General features: G+C 43.1%; 1 protein-coding gene across 1 annotated transcript in view; it reads right to left on the bottom strand.

Annotated features, from left to right (window-relative positions):
* stk10 (serine/threonine kinase 10) overlaps positions 1-14,519 on the bottom strand; it is a 108,831-nt gene extending 94,312 nt beyond the window's left edge. Inside the window, exon 1 of the mRNA XM_037546126.1 lies at positions 14,117-14,519. Coding sequence (XP_037402023.1) covers positions 14,117-14,266 — 150 coding nt within the window. The 5' untranslated portion in view covers positions 14,267-14,519. The remainder of the gene's footprint in view (positions 1-14,116) is intronic.
* Positions 14,520-16,222: the final 1,703 nt, after the last annotated feature.

Raw genomic sequence — 16,222 nt, 5'->3', positions numbered from 1 at the left:
GGATTATCTTATATCTAATCTAATCTAATCTCCCCAGAAATATCTCCTGAAAATTGTATAACTTGTTTTTAATGGCTGTTTCAAAATGAAATGTTTGAAAATGAAATGAAGGGTTGACTTTTGCACAGGACCACAAGGTTCTGGACACAGCCCTGGATTAACTGAGGGCAGTGACTAAAGAGTTTAGGGGAAAACACTATATTTGGACTAAAGGAGGAGGAGGGGGGGGGGTGGGGGACCATGTCCACTTGATTTTTCATCAGACTGTGCATGAATGTACATTTAGCTAATACCTTTATAAGCGATGAAGCGGACATGGTTTTCCTTGCTATGCAGCTCAAACACAAGACATTACATGGCCCTCCAGAAACGTGCTCCACAAAAAACCCCCAAAAACACAAACACTAAACCAAGCTATCCTGATAAAGTTCACGTCTCACGCTATATTCCATATGAGGGTAGAGAAAGGACACGAACAGACCTTGACCCACATTTATGGACTGTAACGTTTTCAGGTTGGTCCAGATTCCAGCTGCTTTGAGTTCTGCAAAGGCCTCCAAACCTGTTTCTGACTGTGGAGCTCAGCTGAACGAAACCGCGGACAAAAAACAACAAAAAAAAAAAAAACGAGTATTTATTCTCTAGACACACCTGGTTCCCACTCATGCTTGCAAAAGCCAGAGTTTGACTAACAATGTCTGGAATATGTGTTTAATGACAAAGACATGCGTTACATACTGTTAACATACGGAATATTAAAAACGCAAGGAAAAAAAAAAAAAGACAATGACTATATAAGAACTAACTGCACTAGTCCTATGATTATGTGACTACAGTTAAACATGTGTGAAGTAAACTAAATGCATAGTAGAATGACAGCAGTAACTCAGAGGGTTAAAGAGCACCGCACATCTGTTTGGACTGAGATGTGCACCCCACACCCACATCACTAGGCCTCTTATCGCTGGAGCCCAACACACATGGGTTAAAGAGATTACTGACTGCTCTCCTGTGTCAGAAACATGTGATTTCACCAGCCCCGCTCGAGTGGCTCACACTCCCCTCAATGCCGGTTACTCCGGGCCAGCTGCACTTCCCCATTCAGCGGCTTCTACGGGTCAGACCAAAATAACAGCTGACCTGAGAACAGCTGACCTGAGAACAGCCTCAAAGAACGCTGCCATCTCCGATGCACGTGGGCTTGAACAATATGAACAATTCCACAATTATCATGCTTTAAACAGCAACAAGCACTTTCCCTCCCACTAGACATGTGCCATCCAGATCAGATGAACGTTTCCTAACCCGTAAAACATTAGCGCCCCGCCTCCCTAGGATTTCTCAACCATTTTGTTTTGTAACAATTTACCATATACACTATATTTCCAAAAGTATTCACTCACTTATCCAAATCAGTGAATTCAGGTGTTCCAGTCACTTCCATGGCCACAGGTGTGTAAAGCCGAGCCCCTAGGCCTGCAGACTGCTTCTACAGACATTAGTGAAAGAATGGGTCGCTCTCAGGAGCTCAGTGAATTCCAGCGTGGTACCGTGTGGAGACGTGTTCTCTGGAGTGACCAATCACGCTTCTCCGTCTGGGAATATGATGGACGAGTCTGGGCTTGGCGGTTGCCAGGAGACGGTACTTGTCTGACTGCATTGTGCCGAGTGTAAAGTTTGGTGGAGGGGGGATCATGGTGTGGGGTTGTTTTTCAGGAGTTGGGCTCGGCCCCTTAGTTCCAGCGAAAGGAACTCTTAAAGCTTCAGCACCAAGAGATTTTGGACAATTTCATGCTCCCAACTTTGTGGGAACAGTTTGGGGACGGTCCCTTCCTGTTCCAACATGACTGCACACCAGTGCACAAAGCAGGTCCATAAAGACACGGATGAGCCAGTTTGGTGTGGAAGAACTTGACTGGCCTGCACAGAGTCCTGACCTCAACCCCATAAAACACCTTTGGGATGAATTAGAGTGGAGACTGTGAGCCAGGCCTTCTCGTCCAACATCAGTGTCTGACCTCACAAATGTGCTTCTGGAAGAACGGCCAAAAATTCCCATAAACACACTCCTAACCCTTGTGGTAAGCCTTCCCAGAAGAGTTGAAGCTGTTATAGCTGCAAAGGGTGGGCCGACATCATATTAAACCCTATGGATTAAGAATGGGACGTCACTCAAGTTCATATGTATGTAAAGGCAGACAAGCGAATCGCTTCTGGTGTTTATAGAACAAGTCTGAGAGCTTCATTTTTGGCAGAAGGAATTGCGATGTGGTAGTTTTCATGTTGGATTAGTAACAGGGGCTCATCCCGACAGCAAGAGGAGAGTGGGCCCCTGTTGGCTCGCTGATGGCAAAGCTGGGGGTCCACTGGCCTTTAGGTAGAGTATTAGACAAAATGATGATTTCTACTCAATATACTCATTTTTCCCTTCCTTCCTTTCTTTAGTCATACTTTGTAAATTGGTTTAGGAAATAATTTTAATTGTAGCTTTTTCTTTTAGAGAATAAACTGGGCACATTTAAAATCTGAGGAGATTAGAAACTCAGAGCTCGTATGCAGGACGACAATCTGGGTAGTCCGATAGTGGACCTACAGTCAGTGGGGTGTCGACCTCATCAAGCCAGCGGACCGAGATATGCCCACCTGGGACGTTTGGTTTATAAATGTCTGTTTGAATGACCATGAATGTTCACACATGAAATAACTTATAAATTAGGCTACAATTAAAGGCCAGTCAAACGTCCGAGTGAATATTATACACACATGCATCATATCGGATATGGTAAATACAGAATAGCCGTGTTTACTGGGAGAAATATTAAGATACTTGTAGAGTTTGAATGTATTAACTACAACTACGCTGTATGTACAGTAGGCAAAACCCAAGCATTTTAAAGCTGGCCTTTAGTAGACCTCCTTGCTAGTGACCACGCCCGTCGCTCGACCTCTGACCTAAATGTTTGAAGAAGTCAGAGGATGAACGGTCTCTGTAGGAGGTGATACCTCAATGACTCGGAAAAACTGAGCAAGCAGAAGCTCGTCCGCTTCACGCCTCTCGCCTTTATGACTTCACCTTCACACGGTGGTCACCAAAATAAGGGTGAAACATTCAGGAACAACAGCAATCAGGGCTCAGAGAGGACTCAGGACTACGTTACGTACGACCTGTAACCTGCAACAGGCACGGCTGCTCATGGTTTCTGGCACCCAAGACAAAAAAGTAGGTCACATAGCTTAAAGACCTAAGACGCGCCAACATGGGAGCTATGGGGCCAATGCTGATACTGATGACTACATATAAACATGTATAGCTCTACCTGGAATAGCAATCCAGGGAAGTGTGACGTATAACATTTATGATTCTGATGATGTTGATTTCCATATGACCACAAATGCCGTCAATGAATAAACTGCAGATGTTTCATCATAGTAACCCAACGGCACCTAAACGTTCCACACTTCTGGAGCGTGACAGATGCATCATCAAACACCGTTACGAAATATTGGTCGAGTCTTGTATGGCGCTGATATTTGTTACGGCAAATATTTGCACATACTGATATGATTCTTGTGTATACTAATAGCAGTAGGGCTGGGCAATATGACAATATTTATCATTATCGTGATAGATTCTGTCTCGATATGCTTTTCTAAGCATCGTCAGTACTTAAAAACACAGCCCACCTGCATATATGACTGCAAAGTAGGCCTAATTAGCCCATTATGTTGGATTTAGTGCACTGCAATGTGTGAAATGGTAAATCAGTGTATTCATAGTTTTGATTGTGTTGCTGAATTGTGGCCCATGTTTGTATTTTCCAATTGATCAGATGTCAGAAAAAAAAATTGCCATCTGTTGGCTATAGTCTTTAACCTTTCCAACTCCTCGGGACCACCGGCGGTTCTGAAGCGCACTTGGTCGTGTTCTTCATAACGTTCATATTGCATAAGCTCCATTCAGAAGCTGGGCGTCGTGTGAGGCTGTAGCTCTTCTCTCCAGTCTAATAGACGGTGACGTCATTTTAAACCCTTATAATAAAAGAAGCTGAACTTTGTTTTTCTACTGAAAGTCGAGCCGTTTTTCCCCAAATCTGGGCTCTAAACTATAAACAGACGGCGTCTCTTCAGTGATCTGCTCTGGAAACATCACTTTTAGAAAACAACACAAAGAGCGTCGGAGATTTTTGGGCTTTCAGCAGTAAATCGTAAGCATGTAGTGATATGTGGAGATCATAAAACACACATTCTGTTAGTTTGCGGAGAACAATTACAACATAAATAAATAAAATAATTACATGCATTTCATGCAGTTACTGCAGTTATTGGTCTTATGATGTGGGCGTGTAACCAGACGACACCCTGGAGAATAACCGGTTAAAGCTTTTCTACACTGGCCTTGCAGCTACAGCGCAAAGCTAAACAAACTCATTTCAGGCACCAAACATGTCTCGGCCGGTCAGCTACACTTGGGGTAAACACAGGGGAGGGGTTAGAACTCTTCACCAAACAAGACGAACGGACTTCCTCTCGAAGGCGGAATCAGGCAGCCCAGCTTACTTCAGGAAGTCTTCTGATATTTCAACCCACGACTTCCTGCGGCAGCGCTCCAGGTGTGGAAAACGGAGGGGTTCTCCAAGATTAAGCTGCACATTCAAGGAATTTCATTGTTTAAGCTTTCGCTCTCAAGTCTCAAGCGATTTGAAACACTGTGATTGTTGTTTACTGCTATTAATACATAAACAGCACATCAGATCAATTAAGGACCTCACAAGGATCCTGGAATCATTGATAAATAATGGCTTAAAAACAACAAAAACAAAAACAAACGCTTCATTGGACGGTTAGATTTGATTTGATTCGATTTGACTGATATTTTAAACCAATTTATTTGATTTGATTTATTTGATTTTTTTTTTTTTTTTAATACAATGTTTAGGCAATTCTGCATAAATAAGCAATGAGTGTCATTTCTTCCCAACGCTAATCATCAACGTCCCAGTTTCTACATTTTATAAATGTTTATGCATCACCACCAGCATCTGCATCAGCCCACAATTCCCATATCAGGGCATTTATATTATGTATTATAGCGTAATTTATTATGACCCTTTGCTTCTAATGTATTAGGACTCTATGTTACAATTTGTGTATCATAAATATTTAAATATTCTTAACAAACAAAAAAAAAAAGTGGAAATACATTGTGGAAAAAAAAGTTAGATACAAAACTTTAATATTAAAAATAGTTATATACAAGAACTAAATCTTAAAAAGTTAAATAATACACAGCAACATCCAGCCAACTCTCCGTTTACAGTTTTTTGTTGGTCAGATCATCTTGACGAATTGAAGTACTTGGTACTGTGAATATTAATTTTGATGTTTTGTATTTTCATCAACGCACGGTCCTCATTTTACAGTCATTTTATAGAATTGTCTGGAACCACTACCGATAACACGGAGTCCAATCAATCGAAGAGCAGTGAACCTGCATGGTATCCTGAACTGCTTCACATTTGGCTCAGTGAAGCAACACCTTACCATCACAGATCAGTCAGCAGAAAATGTGGAGAAACCCTGCATCATGCTATGAAGCAATGAGCCAAAACCAGCTCAGTTCTTCCCTACAAGTGACAGTTGCTTTTCGGCATTTCTGAGGCCTTTTGTTCCTCCTGTGAAAATCAGAGGGCTTGACGTGTTTGTGTACATCAACTCATGACGGAAGCCAGACTGTACTTTTCCAACCATTGTCGTCATTATCCCACATATCTTCCCACGAGGTTGCTCACAAGGCCTGCGTCCTGCAGTTATCCTCAAGGCCGAAGCATGAATGCATACATTCTCCAGCCCCGTATAGGAAAGTCCTGCCAGCTAGAACTTTCCTGCGAGCCATCTGTGGTCTTAGGGGTCTTTGGAAAGTGGGTGTGGCCTTAATTTATGACTTAAAATGAGTGATATGGAAGCTAGTGTTGCACGTTGTGTGTCTACGCTCAAATCTGGTCATAAAATGAGCGTATCTGAATTTTACCCAGTGTGTGTATCTGTAAGAACGTGAAAAAAGGCCTGATTTGTGGTTAACTCATCACAATGATGATCAGTATCATCTATAACACCAACAAAAATGATAAAAACACAATAACGATAACTAACACCACAATAATAATAATAATAATAATAATAAGCACATAGCAAACAATACAAAAGTGGTTGTACTAATTTTACATGCACACTGTTCTGTTTCATATCTTATCCTTTGCAGTGATCATAATCTAAATACCATAACGCTCATTGTGCTCAGTGCTCCACCTAAACATCTGCCTACGAGCTCAGCCATTGGCTCTCGAGCTACTACGTGCTGCCTACCAAAACATCTGCATGGAATGGGGCGTGCTTCATGTAAACTATATGTAAATGAAGTGCTGGTCGGCGCTTGATTTCACGCACCGAAGCCGATTCATCGCTTCGTTCAAACCACTGCTTGTTTCCCTGTCGTATAAAAGTTTCATGAATCAGACACAGAGCAGTTTGTTCATCATTATCAAATCTACACCTTGGGTTACATACAGTCCATCATCTTTCGGGTACATCATCTTACATTATTTCCTGAAAACTGAAGTAAATCCGGGATGGTTTTCAGGAACTTGCACAGAAATCTGGCAGATTTATACTAAAAGCCAATTAACACATCTATGGTTCTCCCCAAGGCCAACATCTTTACTGCCTTGCTTTAAAAAATTCTGTAGGTGACATCTGAGCGAGTTAGAAAGGACAACAATACAAACAAGCTGCTGCAACTACTGCTAGCCTAGCCTGTGTTAACTCCTCAAAGTTTGTAGCCGGGCTATTGCAGCAGTACGTCTACAAGTTACAGCGAGTTCATAGATATTTGACTGTGGGCCCAGATTACACAGCATAGCAATAACATTGATTTTTTTTTTACTATTTCTATCCAGGAACCGCCAGCATGCTGAGCTGCAAGCGGCAAAAAATAGTCTCTGGTGTGCAAATGGCCTGAGGCTTTCTCTTCAGTATCGTCAGACCAATAAGGCACGTTCACACAAGCAGTTTTTAGAAGCAGAGCACATATTTTCGGGTTGCCCAACAAACCTGAGTCAAGCAACCAAGGGCCGGTTCAACTGCATGGTTGAAGGGCCTGGAAGAGAATAGCCAGGAGCTGTTAAAACAACCACTTATGATGATGGATGGCGAACCCATGCCCTACAGATACTCGGTACAGTTCAGTTTCCAGCCAGTTCTAATTCTAAAGGTTCTGGCCTTTAGTTGAGAAGTTCAATCAGGCGTGACCTTCCCGAGGCTGAATTTGTCTGTCCATCCTTATTGGATGATTTCTAATCTAAGCCAGGGGTTTCAAACCATAGCGCTGCTCTAATTTCACACACCAGTTCAACTCATCAGGTACCTATAAGCTCAGTCAGTCATGCAGAAATAGTGGGGAAAAATTCACAAAAATGGACCAGCAGAGCGTCGTTTACTCTCCTACCATCTAAAAGCAACTTCGCAGGAGAAGTTGGCTCCTTACTGAAAACTCCCGTTCCACCTTAAATGGTACAGCATTCAGGCGCCTGTGCATGCGCCAAAATGGAACTGCTGCTGCGTTTAAGGTGGAACGGAAAATTCGAACAAAAAAGCTGACCGAAACGAAGCCAACTTGAGCCTTGTAGAAAGTCAGACGTCTAAAGAGTTTTAAGAGCTTTTTTATTCACACGAACAGAACAGTGGGACAATAAACGCAGCGAGTGACAGATAAAGTGCTTTTGTGCAGAACGCCTCCTCCACAACATCTGATCAGCACCGGTGTGGCATTTCAGACACATGGAAAATCCTGGCCGCTTGCAATCAGACAAGCCCAGATGGATGTTGATACCAGAAATGAATGGGGACTCGTGTGAATACACACACTAGGGGGCAGTGAGCACACTTGCCCAGAGCGGTGGGCAGCCCTATCCACAGCGCCCGGGGAGCAGTTGGGGGTTAGGTGTCTTGCTCAAGGACACCTCAGTCATGGACTGTCAGTGCTGGGGACTGAACCAGCAACCTTCCGGTTACAGGGCCGGTTCCCTGACCTCCAGACTGCCCCCCTAGTAGTATTAGCTTATTTCCAACCAATTAGCATCATGCTAAAAAACACACTTGCTTCAAACCTTTAAGACGACCGCTGCTTCTGTTTTAGCTAGAACTTTTGTCCACATAAGCAACCCAGACAGCACGCACATGACCGTTCGCTGGCTTGCTAAGATGGGCACCCCACTGACCGTTTGCCACTGGTAGACCACCCTCGGACCACCCAGGTTAATGTCCTGCATACAAGCTCTAACTAGTTTTAATCTCTTCAAAAGGCAGACAGACTTTAATTTCAGAAAATAAACAAATATTACAAACAACTGAGAGAAAAAACACTGACTAGGCCTGATAGAAAACCACTGAGCTAGACTAAAATTATTTACTAAAATAATTCACAGAAAATAACCGAAGATCACACTGCTTAACCTTGAGTGGGCCACCCAAAAAATGCTGAGCACTGGACCACTATCCTTCATCTGAGGCATGTTCGAAGCAACTGGGCTAATGCTAACCGGCGGGGTACACTTCCATTAACTGTTGGCTACACTAGCCTTACATTTAGATGCGAACAGAAAGGCCAAAACACACAAATTCAACTGGTGTTGTTGGTTTAATGACGGCGAAGATACCAAATCAGTGCTATACAGTGGCAGCAGTGGGGACAGGAAGCCAGTTCAGTTTATATAGCTGTCCCTCCTTCCACCCACGGAACCTACAGCAGATTCCAACATCCTCCCACTGTAGGATTCCCTCAGGAGAAGCTGGGCTGGAGAGACCAGGCCTTCTGCACGACCGTTGGACTATAACTCAAGAATTTCCACACAGAAACAGCAGCCTATAATAAGCATTCGTCAGCTCAGTGTAATTTGCCCTGCACAGTCCGCCTGATAGGAATGGTAAATTGGTACAATGACATCAGATATCTAACATTTTCAACTCCTCCAAAACGTACCTCATGTTCTTCATGACGTTCCTATTCCACAAGCTCCATTCAGAAGCTGGGCGTCGTATGAGGCTGAGGCTCTTCTCTCCACTCAAACAGACGGTGACGTCATTTTAAGCGACACTTTTTTAATCCCACAAACGGGGAGATTCCACCTCTGCATTTAACCCATCCATGCAGTGAAACACCACATACACACTAGTGAATACACACACACACTAGGGGGAGGTGGGCAGCCCTATCCATGGTGCCCGGGGAGCAGTTGGCGGTTAGGTGTCTTGCTCAAGGACACCTCAGTCATGTGCTGTCGGCTCTGGGGATCGAACCGGCGACGTTCCGGTCACAGGGCCAGTTCCCTAACCTCCAGCCCCCAAACCCTTATAATAAAAGAAGCTGAACTTTGTTTTTCTACTGAAAGTCGACCCGTTTTTCCCCAAATCTGGGCTCTAAACTATAAACAGACGGCGTCTCTTCAGTGATCTGCTCTGGAAACATCACTTTTAGAAAACAACACAAAGAGCGTCTGAGATTTTTGGGCTTTCAGCAGTAAATTGTAAGCGATAAAACAAAAAAATTACATTTATTTCATGCAGGTACTGAATACTTTGCCTTATGATTTGGTCATGAAAATTCAGACAGACAAACCAAAACACACCCTGGAGAATAAGAGGTTAATGATCTGTATGTTAACAAAAGGAAGCTAACGGATAAATTAATAAATGAGCAGTGGTTCAATCTTTAGTTCATACAGCATCATCTGCCACGTTTCACATCTTTATTTTCATATTTATTCATAATTCTTTATTTTGGTATAGAGCTCATATTTCTTCTTACTTTTTCTTTAGTTTGAATATATATTGTCTATATAGTAACAAGTAACAAACGGTAAAAAACCTTAAGTACTTCGTTAATTACGTGCTTGTTAATTCTCTTCTTGCTACCTCTCTTTCTCATTGCTGTCCCTTTGCTGCTGTAGCACTGAGAATTCCCCCATTATGGGACTAATAAAGGATTCCTATCTTCTCATCAATGCCAAATTATGATTAATGCCACATTTCTTAGCAATATAAACACATTTTCTGACAAAGTGTATTATATGTGAGGTTATTACTCTGACAGATGTACAAACTCAGAAGACACACGGGTCACACTTTATCTGGACGGTCCCCTATAGAGGCGCTACAGCTACTTCAATCATTAACACACCTTCTGGTGACCCCAGTTGATCATCAGCCACACTGGTTAGGGTTAGGAGTAGATGGAGGCTTCGCCTTGAGGTTAAGGTCAGGGTTAGGTTTAGGGTTTAGGGGTAGATTTAATACCCGTTCACAGCGAACGTCCGGTTGAAGTGAATCTAATGGGCATTTGATTGTTACTGAAAGGCAGGCTGAGCATCACAAAGCATCTAGAGTGAAGCATCTGCGTTACATTCAGCTTCAAGGTCAGTGGCATTTAATGACTATTCAGTTGAACGTTGCTGGAATACACACTGAACATTTACAGACCGTCCAAATAAAGTGTTACCGACACGTGTAGGTCCACTGGTGGTTTTGGATCGCAAATAAACGGGCTATATTTGTGTTGTAGACATCACGACTCCCGGTTCCCATCACCACCACTGTAAAGAAATGAGTCAGCAAGTTTCTCCACAATGAACCATTTCACATTAAACTACTCTGAAAGACTTTAACACCTCACTGAACTATGCAGACATTTTACGAAACTGGTGGAATTCCCCTTTGACCGCATTAGCTTTGTTGCTCCAGTGCAAAATTTCCGAACAAAACTTCAGATGTCGCATGTCCCGGCTGAGCTGGGACATGGCATTTTGGCATTTTGGCTGACGCTCTGATCCAGAGCGACTTCCAATTTGATCATCTTACACAGGGAGGCCAAGGCGCTGTTAGGAGTCTTGCCCAAGGACTCTTATTGGTTTAGTGTAGGGTGGGGACTGAACCCCAGTCTACAGCGTAGAAGGCAGAGGTGTTACCCACTACACTATCCCACCCACATCTGGTTGACATCTGCAGTAAAAGCATGTCTTTAAATTAAAAGTTAAACAACATGAAAGCTCACTAGGGTTATAAAAGAGGGACGTCCTAAAAGTTCTGCCATGTACACCAGAACTTTTCCCACCTACTCGAAAAAACAAGAACAGCAGCACAAGTTGAATCAAAGCAGATGTGCAATCATTTCACACCCGTGTTTCCCTGTCTTTCAGTGATGCTTCAGTGATTTCCTGATCCTCGACACCCAGCTGAAGCTCAAAAAGGGATGCAGTAGATGAGCAGCTGAGTCAGAACAACATTGAAATTGTGGGTGGATGCTAGTATCAAATATTTTTCATATAGTGCGGATGCCAATGTCAAATACGGAAACTGGAACTTGTATGACCTAGACCAACATTATGAAGAAACACTACTTTTATTTCGACATATTCTAGCACTATAACCACAAAATATTTGGTGACTGGGTCTTGAAAATTGTGAGGGTTGGTTGAATGTGTGAATTTTTAATACCAGTAAACGGCCACTTGTGTGCCAGCTAAACCTTTGCTGTCGTATGGGGGTGTTGCTTTGCCTTTCTGGAAAACACAGAACTGTCGTTTGCCACATCTGGGTGTTTTCTTGCTTTTCCAGATCGTGCCGTGACTTCCACAGTTCCCCTTAACTGCCATTTCTTAATTGCATTCGGGACAGTGGGAATAGTGCACTGGAAGCACTTTGCTATGTTTTTATAGCCTCCAACTGCTTGGTGGGCATCAGTTAGCCTCATTTTCGGATGCCCACTCAGCTGCTTAGAGGAGCCCACAGTTGCGGAATGTCGCACAGCTTTACTTCCTTTTATTTCAAAGACCAACATTATACATCATTTGGCCAGGGATGCCCTGATTATATGCATATAGAGATTCATTCATTTAAGACTTGAGAATCACTCTCAGCTTCCTAAAACTGAAGAGGTTTAAAAGCCCACACAGGGCGCACCAGAATTTCTTACCCTTGCTCCTAAATCCCGCTCACCTTAACCTCATGAGCGTCTCAGGTGTGTTGGATACTAAACTCAAGCGGAGCTGGAAAACACGGCTAGACACATACATTAGCGAACAGCAGGAAGATCAGAGTCTCACTAGACTCAGCACTGAGACAGAACACACAACCCACATCATCTCAGACTCCAGAAGCAAATCTGCATCCATGATTACGGAGCTTCTGGGCAAGAAGAAGCTAACCTGGCTTCGGAGTTAGGCCGAGTCTGACACTTCTCAATCGCTGGCATGCAGTGGAATCGCAGTCTGCCAGTCTGGCCTTCAGCATTTAAGCCTCAAGCCCAAAAAGTGGACATGCTGGTCGTCTTGGTGGAAAAAAGTCCTGGAGCTTAATTTATATGAAATCATCATATATAACATACAATTGCAAGAAAAACTACAATATAGCATTTTCCCTAAATTTTTCAGTCCCATGTGAAAGATGTGAAGGTCTTATTAGGAGTAAACAGGCTTTATAAACTTTATATATGCACACACACCCTAAACTAAAAAATAAATAAATAAAAAGAGTCTGAGATAAACTTTAAACTTCACCAAAGGTTTCATCTTGTCTGAGTCTGAGATAAAATTATTTGACACAGCTGAAAACAAAAGTAGCCAGACCAGATCCGGTGCGAGAGTCTCGCTCACTCAGTGTGGCTTTATAATGAAGCTTACCAAAAGGCCACGGTTGAGATATTTGACACCTCCATCAACCCAATCATAAAAAAAAACAGACTGTAGTGCTTTACAAACTGAAAACCATGAGCTGGACTGGTTCCTGCTTATGAGCCTCGTTCACCCAGGTTGAACTGGACTTTAACTTTAGGGAACGCCCCATGTGGAACAAATATGAGATATCTGGGACATCTCAATCAATCCAGTGACGGCCAACCATTTCCACAATGTCTGACAAACCCAAAAGCGAAGGTAACTGGACCGGTTCTGGTGCGAGTCCACTTCACTGAGGATGCGCTGGCCTTTTAAACGATCAACTTTAGGAGACGCTCCATCTGGGCCCACTGGGCTAAACTGAAGATATTCAACACCTCTCAATCAATCCAATAGAGAACATATGGAGCAGATATGGTGTTAAAGTCTGGGTGAGGTTCATAAACTGTAAACTGTACAAAAAGCTCCATCTAGGTTTGAGATAGTTGACTTAATTAGTCCATCCACTGGTGAAAACCAAGCAGTTTTAGGCTGCAGTGCTGGACAAACCAAACACCCAAGTCAACTGGATCGGTTGTGGTGCGAGTTCACCTCACTGAGGGTGTATTGGCCTTATAAACCATCAACTTTAGGAAACGCTCCCTCTGGGCCCGCCGGGCTACACTGGAGATATCTGGCACATCTCAATCAATCCAGTGGAGAAAGTAACATCAGCCTCAGGTGCACTGAAATAATCAAGGGCTCATGGATTGGATTAGGCGTTAAAGTCTGAGCGCGCTCCCGAAGCTCCATCGAAGCTTGAGATATCGGACTCAAATCAATCCATTCACTGGTGGAAACCAACCAGGTTCAGGCTGCAGTGCCTGACAAACCAAAGAAGGTAGCCATCTGGGCTGGTTCTGGTGCGAGAACGGGTCCAAGTAGGTAGTGAACGGATGAAAACCAGCCAGACTTCAGTGCCTGACCGACCATAAATATATCAAACATTTCAACTTCACCAAAGGCTCCATCTAGGCAGAGTCTGACGAAGACCACCCTACTGAAAAAAAGACCATTGGGCCAACTGGCATTAGATCCAGATGGTTTTGCTTTCTAATGGGATTTGGATTCATGGTCACCACCAGTTTCCATGTAGGACAGTTTCAGATCACATTAAGAAACCATCAGTCCCAGAACACCTGTTAAACCATGAACTTACAAGCCTTTACACTGTGATACCAACGCAATAGGACAGCACGGTGACCACTGGACACCACCAGGAGCCAACCCGAACTTTTCTTAAAGACTTTTAATGACTTTTTCAGCATGACAGTCTCACTGTGGAGCCTAACAGACGAAACCACAGCAGCAGGACAGGTTCTGGGTGTGAAAGGTGTGGAGCTGAAGGAACTCACCTTGTAAACTTTCCCAAACGCACCATCGCCCAGCTCCCCAATGACCTCCCACAGCTCGGTGGGGTTCACGTCCCGGTGGACGTGCTCGTACTGCTTCACTTTCTTCTTGTCAAGAGTCGGGAGGCGAAATATTTTGCCAAATATCGACATGATGACCAAAGCCAAAGACGACGCGATTAAAAGTCTCTAAAAGCTCTCAGGGCACTCGGCTGGACGCCACTTCACTCCAAAACCGCAAACTTGTGTCCCAGACTGTCCTCTAGTCCATCGCCGCCGCTTAGAACAGAGAGAACACTAAAACAATAGAACCTCCAGAGCCGTACAGACCAGAAAGCAGGCGCAGGACACCAGCATGTCGCCTTTCACGTGGACAGTGCGGCGCCCACCTGCAGCTCCAGCGCTCACAAACTCACAGCGCAGCGGCGTGCGACTCGGCTCAGCAACGAACCGATTCCTTTGAACTGGCCCTTGCCAATGAATCGGACGAACCGAGTCACAAGTTCAACTGAATCGATTGTTTGTAGCTTCTACGTGACTTGTGTCTGTTCTACTGTCTGTACTCTGGTTCTCCAAGGGTTCCTGGTGAATTACAGTGGTTCTATTTGTAACTCTTAGTTCTGGCTAAAGGTTCTTTGGATGGTTTTTCAGGTTAATGGAGAATTTGTTGTATGAGGTTCTACATGAAGCCTCCTTGAAAACAGTTCCATGCAGCACTGGGTTCTACTACTGCCAAGCTAACAATTAAAGAACCTCTTTGGTGCTATATAGAGCGATTATCAAAAAAGGTTCTACATGGAACCATAAAAGCACGTTCTCCGTTAATCTGAAGAACCATGAAGGGCTATCTGAGCGTGCAAATGGTTAATAAACTCACGGTTCTAAACAGAACCACTGTCTTAACAAAAGAACCCTTGAGGAATCATCTGCTACTGCCAAGCTTGTAACAATTAAAGAACCTCTTTGGTGCTATATAGAGCGATTATCAAAAAAGGTTCTACATAGAACCATAAAAACACGATCTCCGTTAATCTGAAGAACCATGAAGGGCCGTCTGAGCGTGCAAATGGTTCTGTATAAACTCACGGTTCTAAACAGAACCACTGTCTTAACAAAAGAACCCTTGAAGAATCACCTTGCAGGATAAAGACCAATCGAGCAAAATTTTGGCAAACCTTCAGTGACATAATGAATAATATTGTTCATAATATTGTATTCACTGTTATATACATATTTTATATATGCATCTTGTGTTGTGTGCTTTGTTTTGCTTTCAAATAAAAAAAAAATCGAATAATTATTCGACCAATCGAACATTAATCGTTAACAATTTACCTCGTAAAAACATCAAATGCCACGTGGTAACACAGAACTAGCAGAAAAGAGACTCAGTCATACGCCAAGCTGACTTCACTAATCATTAAGATGAGCACAAAGCCGACTTTATTAATAACTGCAGCGAAAAAAGTCGATTTTAATAACTGTTCATACGAGCGAACATTTGATGAATCGTTATTCCCCAGCGAATCACTCAACATGACAACTGAGTCGCTAAACTGAATCGAACTCGAGAACCGACACTCACGCCCGTCACACAAGCACCGCCTCCAAGTCGGGAGGGTGTTTCTGGGATTTGTAGTTTATGTTTTCAACCGCTTCAGCCTTTCACCGATTTTTGACCGAATATGAACATAGACACTAATCCAGAGCGCATCACAGCATGATTTCAACCTCATTTACACACTTTCATCACGCGATTACCAAAATAATAGTAAATATAAGGCGATGCGTCAACTTCTCAAAGCACAAGGTGGCTGGAATAAACTTTAATAACATAAGCCCAGCCTAAAATCTCTGGGGCACTATGGGATTTTTAGTGTCATTAATGTTTGATACTGTTTTAGCCTTGTTATTGCTTTTGGATACCTACATAATACCTGGATATCTCGTTTAAAACAACTTTTAATACAAGATTACAAATTATAAGCAAGCATAAGACAATATGCCCACTTCTGACATCAAGACGGGGCTGAAATAAACTGCCACGATGAGAAAGAAGAACGAGAAATGAGTATAAATAATAAAAAAAATCAAACGCAAAACTTGTAA

The sequence above is a fragment of the Pygocentrus nattereri genome, chromosome 16 (assembly GCF_015220715.1).
Source record: "Pygocentrus nattereri isolate fPygNat1 chromosome 16, fPygNat1.pri, whole genome shotgun sequence".
NCBI lineage: Eukaryota > Metazoa > Chordata > Actinopteri > Characiformes > Serrasalmidae > Pygocentrus > Pygocentrus nattereri.
The sequence above is the reverse complement of the archived record's forward strand: the minus strand, read 5'-3'. Positions and strand labels throughout refer to the sequence as shown.